A 6,660-nucleotide genomic window follows, 5' to 3' on the forward strand; every position below is an offset into this window, starting at 1 on the left:
AAGGCGGCCTTCGCCTGTCTGCTGCAGTCGTCGGTGCAGCCAGGGCTCGGCCCACAAAGGGTGCCCTCTGGGCTGCCTGCCACAGCTGGGGAAAGAGCAGGCCGACACCCGGGGGGAGCACTGGCAGTATTCAAGGTATCACATAAGATTTTTGTATAGGTTAGCCTCAGTTAACTGAGCCTCTAGAAGCTGACATGGTAAAGTACAATTCTTCCTTAAAAAAAGCAGTTTTGCAAACACGTTCCACCATTTTAGTTCCCCCCTCCTTTTTTTTTTTTAAACCCACACCTTTAGTGCGTTAATTTATGCTGCGGGATTAAACCTGTACAAAAAGCTTTAACGACACTTACTTAGATTACTCCTCCATTAAATCAATTAAAATACTGCCATTTAGCCTAAACCAACAGGGAACTCCACAGAAGAATTTAGACTGTTTTAACTGAAGCAGCACGATTAGCCTGCGAGCACCAGACTGCGGTAACAAGGCAGGTGCTGCACCTACCCCATCATTCTGTACCTGCGAGAACAAAAGCGCTAACAAAAACCTCCATCTTTTCCCCATCCAAAGCAATGTGACTGTCAGAGCTCATTTAGCTATGCAAATGTAACTTGTCCTTCATTGGAAAAACATATAGAAAGGCTTCATCATAGGAAGACTGTAGTGACAGCAAGGCCCTTTCAGCCACTGCCCACTGAATTTCCAATCTGTGGTTAAAACAAGACAGATCTGTCTTTTAAAATCAAGCTTACATTAAATTCCTCACTGCTAATAGTTTCTAAAAATTGGATCCTGTTTGGCTGATGAATGCTAACAGTATAACTAACTGCAGTAAAACAATCTTTCTCTTTACTTTCCTCCCCAAATGTTAAGTGTATCCAGAATCATGAAACAATCTCTATACTTACATTTCCATGTGTAACCAAAGTATGCAAGTTTTCTGTTGCCGCATTTTAGAGGCATGCCAATATATTCTTCAATCAGTTACTCTTGAAAATAAGCACAATGTCATCAAATGAATTTCATTTTTCACCATCCGAGGAAAATTCTGTTGCGTAATTACACACCTGTAGTAAAAAAAACCCAACAGACTTTCCATCTATGCGGAGAAATACAATTTATTTAAACAATCTCTGATCCGGGTCTTCTTGTACAAAAATAAATTCTTCAAGAGGGGTTTGATGATTTGTTGGCCAACAGCTTCTCTCACATGTGTAAACTATAACAGTTCCAAATTCCACTGACAGATCTAAAAACAAAGCAATAAAGGTATGTAATGTAAAGGTATGAAAAATTATATTATCAGGGGCTATTGCTTATTGCTATACTTCAATCTTTGCCAATTCAGAAAATATTTTTCATATTGAGTCTTCTAGCATTTTAGCGTTTTCTAATTTTAAAGATTTCAAAGCTAGCTGACTCAGAACTTTCAAAGAGCTTCTTAAGCGTCTCCAATCTTATCTGACAATATTTATTATTTTCCAAGGCCTCATTTAAGAGGCGATAAAGATAAATTACTCCCAAGGTCATGGAATTATCTATATCGCTATTATTGAAGTTCACTAGTGAGCAAATGAAGTTGCAATCATAAGAGTCTCCATAAACCAGTTATATCTTTTGCTTAATGAAATCTGTAATGGAAACAGTGGATTCTATGTAAGATGACCACTGTAGTTAAGCACGTCAGTGCGTGTGATTAGCAAGAAACAATCCAAATTGCAGTTGACTAAACTTTACCAAGAAGGTGACTGTTTCTATCATTCATTCAGCTAAGTCAAAGGTCAACACCTGAATCACTCTGGAGCGTGCTGACCAGCGCTGGCATGAGTTGAAATTCAAATATTCTGTTGCTTCCACAGTTACTGCAGGCTGGAATACCTTTGTTAATGTTGGCTGGAGGACACGTTATGAATAAAGGCTGGCCACCCCAAGAGTATCTAAGGGAAGAAAGGAAAAAAGTAATTTTTTTTTTTGTATCTAAATTTCACGTGTTGGCAACAGTGTTCATTCTCTGAAACCTCTGAACTTGCTTGAAGTAAAAAACATTGTTATGAGCCAGAATCATTGCCTAAGCTTCAGATGAGTTATTAAACAAAGAATAAAGATGGGGAGGGGAAAATACTTGGAAGGTCAACACTTGGAAAGTCTTAAGGAAAGAGCTGGATTTAAAGGAGACACATGCTTTGAATTGACACCTCCAAAATGTCCTGTACCTGACTCACTTAATTAAGCAAACTACACTTTCCTGAAAAATGGAATCCTAACCAGTGGCAGTTAAAGATATTCAACATTGAATTGCTCTCAAAACCACTGTAGTTATGCCACAGAACTGATGTTTTATTTGTAAGAGCTATCATAGTTCCATAACTAACAGGAAACCAAGATCAAAGATGGTTTCCACTGAATGCCAAGCAAGGGATTTTGTGCTGTGCTGAAAGCTCAGTGGAGATCTGGCAGCCCAGGAGAAATGGGGGTCTAACAGGCATACTCACAATACCCATGAAGGGGAAAGGGAGGGCTACATAAAGATTGTAACTAGTGATAGTCATAGGAATCACCAGACGTAATGTTTTGGAAGAATGGAAAATTCAAAGAGCATAATACTGCAAAGTGATAGATCCAGTGAAAAAAAAAAGTGTCTGAAAACATTACTCGCACTCTGCATTAATACATTTTCTGTATAATCTTTGATAGATAATTAATGGAAGTTTCTAATGTTTCTTATCTGTGTAACCAGCCCCTCAGACTTTACCTCCTCATCAAAAAGATACCAGTTAGTTCCACCTGGTTCTGGAAACTTGATAAACAAAGGTCCTGTCACTACACTGAGACAGCTTGACCACATAGGCTGCATTGGACTCTCTGGAACAAAGAAGTTAAAAACTAACACTTGGTATGATTCATGAAAACCATATGTATTATCTGGTACTATGAATAATGTATGATTTGAACTCTTTGTTATACTTTCATTCAGAATTAACTCCTCTTTCAGGAAAGCAGCTGCTCTGAGGTGAAATCTGCTTTTGTTCTAGGAAAAGCAACAGATTTACAAGAACTGAAGACTGCAGGGTCCCCAGGGGTAATCACAATAAGATGCAGAAGAACTCAGCCTTTAAAATGAGTAATTTCTTACTTCAGTAACATCTCAAGACTGACACACAAGCAATCACAATGAGGTTACAAAATTTCAGAGGAGCATATAGCCTTGGAAATCTACCACAACAGCAGATCACTATGTATTATACTTCCATCTCAAAACTGTCTCTTGAAAACCTCCATGTCTGGATTTCAGCGAGTCTTCAAAGACAGTCTGGGCCTGTTCTTATCAAGCCTTACGTTGAAGAAAGTCTCCCATAGCCAGGTCTCTGATCCTGTTTTGCTTCTCATCTACTTATACTTTGTATGAAAAAGCCCAACCAGGGACTTAAGTCTGACCACATAGGCATGGTAACAGCCCTCTTAGCAATTTTTTTTTAATTAAGAAACAAAAATATACATCTATTTCCAATGAAATGGTTTATTTTGATGTACTAACAATCCATGTCTATGCTCTGTATCTCCCCGTTACAACCAGATGATCAACATACCTTAGAATCTGTTCATGACACACAGATATTCTTTTCATAAATTTATGGAATGTGTGGTCCTTGCTTATGACTTCACTCTTCTCGTATTTTTCATTATCACCTTCACCTGCAAAACTGTAAGAAAACAAGAAAAGAAACAAAATTTCCAATAAGGTTTTCAGTACGTAATGCATGCTTTAAATAAGCAATGGTTACTATACATTCATATTAAATTATACTAAGTACACTGAAAAAAACTATACATGTTAAATTAAGAGGCAATTCCTGTTAGAGATTGCAAATGAACCATTTTGCTTCTAGTTCTTCGGTTCTGGCGGCTTACAGATACTAACAGTGTTTCAAACTACCACATGAGATTCAAATCCACCAGATACCTGCTTATTCCTTAAAAAAATCATTCCTTTAGTAATTTCTCAGAAGTTTTTCTAGTTTTTAAATTACGATGCTGTCTGTTTAGATTTTGAATTAAGTGTAATTAAAGTTCTATGATTCTATAAAGGTCAACAAACACCACTACTAAAAAGCATTCTATGCAGATTCTGCAACTGACAGTAGCTTTAGTTATCAAAAAATTCAATGTGTCCACAATTCAGGAAACATCACTGTACATGTTAATATAATCAAAAGAGAAATGGTCTGGATATGAGTGCTCACTGTGATCACCTGAGTTAATACTGAAAATATTTTCAGTAACTACGTTCAAAATTGTTTTTCAGAAAACCTTTACAAAATCTTCGGGAGTCTTACCATCATCCCAGTCTCTAGTCAAAATCCCTAAGTAATTAAACTCTTAAAAATGCAATTGCCATATAAGAAAAGCTTTAGCCTTGTCAGGAAAAAAAAGTCAAATGTCACAATATAAACTCATGCCATTTAGCAAAAGGTACTGTTTAAACCACACAATTGACAGTCCACTGCTCTATCTGGAGCCCAAGGACATTATAACTGCCCAGTCACTCAGAAATAGATGCATCTCTGAGTAACTCAAAATTTGACAGAACTGGGTGCATTGTTATGTTCTTCCGGCAAAGTACTACACACCAACGATTCCTGAAGGACCCAGTTACGAACAAAGAACATTCAGATTTAGTGAGAGTCAGATTTAGATTATCAGTCAGCATACAGGAAACTACGTAATCCCTTCAGTTTCAGCATGAAATCCAGACCTGTTCTCACCTTTCTGACATCAGCTGTTCCAAATCAACACCCTCTCTCTGCTGATACTCCTTCAATAGCTTATCTGCATGATCTGTATCAAGGAAACCAGCGTAGTCTTCCTCATCCACAACACTAATGTAAAAGGGCTGGAACACAGGAGCTGAACTAGATGTTGCCATTACCATTCCCTCACTGACTGGAGGATGTGTATTCAGGGAACCTGAGCCATCCGTAGCTTCAGACAAGCGAAGCCGTTGGAACTGGGATGCACACTCCACCTCTCTGGACAAGGAGCTGCTCACCGCTTTATTTAAGCCAAGCACCTGAAGAGAGGCACACGCAGGAGGTTCTGTTACATCACAGACTCCCCAGTCATCTGCTTCATCACACCAATCCTTTGCAGCAAAGTTCGATTCTTGTTTCTGAGAACAAAAAAAAAAAAAAAAAGGAAAAAGAACATTGTCAAGATCAGCCACCCTAATGTACTTCAAATACAGTTTCATAACAGATAAGAAAACTAAAACCTTAACCTAATGTTTAGTGTTATTTTGCCTATTTTCCTCACAGTGAAAAGTTTCCTTACCCACATACCCATGTTTACTTTTCACAGCAGACAGTTATGGCAAAAAACATCTCACACTGGAGAAACAGAACAAGAAGTCATTGGCTTTCTGAATGGCCTTTGTACATCATATTGCCATACTTTTACTGCTGGCGTGACCACTGACAGCTACTTTGGGTACGTTTACCTGAAGCACAGTTACTGCATCACAGGTAAGCTCAAAGGGCAGAATACGGAGGAAAATAATAATAATAACAACAACGACAACGAAGACAATACGATCATTTTATCAGAGTATAAGATCATTTACCACAGACCAAAATTTCATATTGCAAATGCACCAGCTGAATAAGCACTTTCTGCCTGTCATCACTAGTTTCACAGCCATCCTCCTCTTTCAATCTTCTTAAGCCAACATGCAGTTTTTCTTCACAAGCAAAAATACCAGAAGTATATTAACCATAGTTGAGTCAGATTAATTAAAACTGATGATAAAAGTTTTAAAATCTATTTAAATTAGAAAATAAAGAAAATATCTTAAAGATCCAAACCTAAACAGTATAGCCCAATCATTTAAAGTTGAAAAATAACATTTAGGTAGCTCAAGTAATTTAAATATCAGTTTTGACCATACAGCTGGACTGCCATCTCCACTTTCAAACAAGCCTAACACAGATCACAAACAAGAAGTTAATCTTCTAGTAAACAACGTGTAGTACTCAAGGTGTCAAAAATTCCACAGCCATGACTTCTCTACGTGACCACACACATGACTCAAAACTAGCATATAGCACAGCTTCTTGAGAAAGGTTATGGTTACTTAAACAAGTATATACAAGTGCGAAACTCATCCAACTCAACTGCATTTTTATTTTAAAACCTCCTCAATATTGCACTTCATACAGCACACTGAAACAAAGGACAGAACCCAAGAAGGCCGTTTGCCAGTTAGTTATACCTGTTTTACGCTGTAATCTTGTGTTTCCTCTCCTCGTGCCTGCAAATACTGGGAGCGCAGCACTTTCCAGCTTCAACGTGCCGCGTAAAAAAAAAAAACCACAGAGATGTAAGGAACAAAACACTTGAGCCGAAGTGGCAATCATTAGCCGCAGTTGAGCTGCGCGCGCTCAGGAATACATCCGCAAACCAGGTCCTCACCTCCGGGGCGCTCCCCAGCAGCCCCTCCCGGCACACGCAAAGACGTTGGCGACGCGGTGGAAGGGGGACCCGTCCAGCGGGCAGTACACCTGCACCAGGTGCGCCAGCGCCCTCCCGCACACCCCGCAGCGGGGAGAGCCCGGGCGCACGGAGGGCACCCAGTCCTGAAAGACGAACAGCACAGGCGCCGCTGGAGA

General features: G+C 39.1%; 1 protein-coding gene across 1 annotated transcript; it reads right to left on the reverse strand.

Moving 5' to 3' along the window:
* Positions 1-1,090: 1,090 nt before the first annotated feature.
* On the reverse strand, positions 1,091-6,639 carry PDCD2L (programmed cell death 2-like; the record flags this gene model as incomplete). The annotated part of the gene is made up of 6 exons (XM_009578115.1): positions 1,091-1,247; positions 1,787-1,935; positions 3,586-3,699; positions 4,762-5,165; positions 6,264-6,333; positions 6,464-6,639. Coding segments are annotated over 6 exons (1,044 nt in total), but the record flags the coding sequence as incomplete, so codon positions are not given.
* Between the last annotated feature and the right edge of the window lie 21 nt (positions 6,640-6,660).

Source organism: Fulmarus glacialis, unplaced genomic scaffold, assembly GCF_000690835.1.
Source record: "Fulmarus glacialis isolate BGI_N327 unplaced genomic scaffold, ASM69083v1 Scaffold45375, whole genome shotgun sequence".
Taxonomy (NCBI): Eukaryota; Metazoa; Chordata; class Aves; order Procellariiformes; family Procellariidae; genus Fulmarus; species Fulmarus glacialis.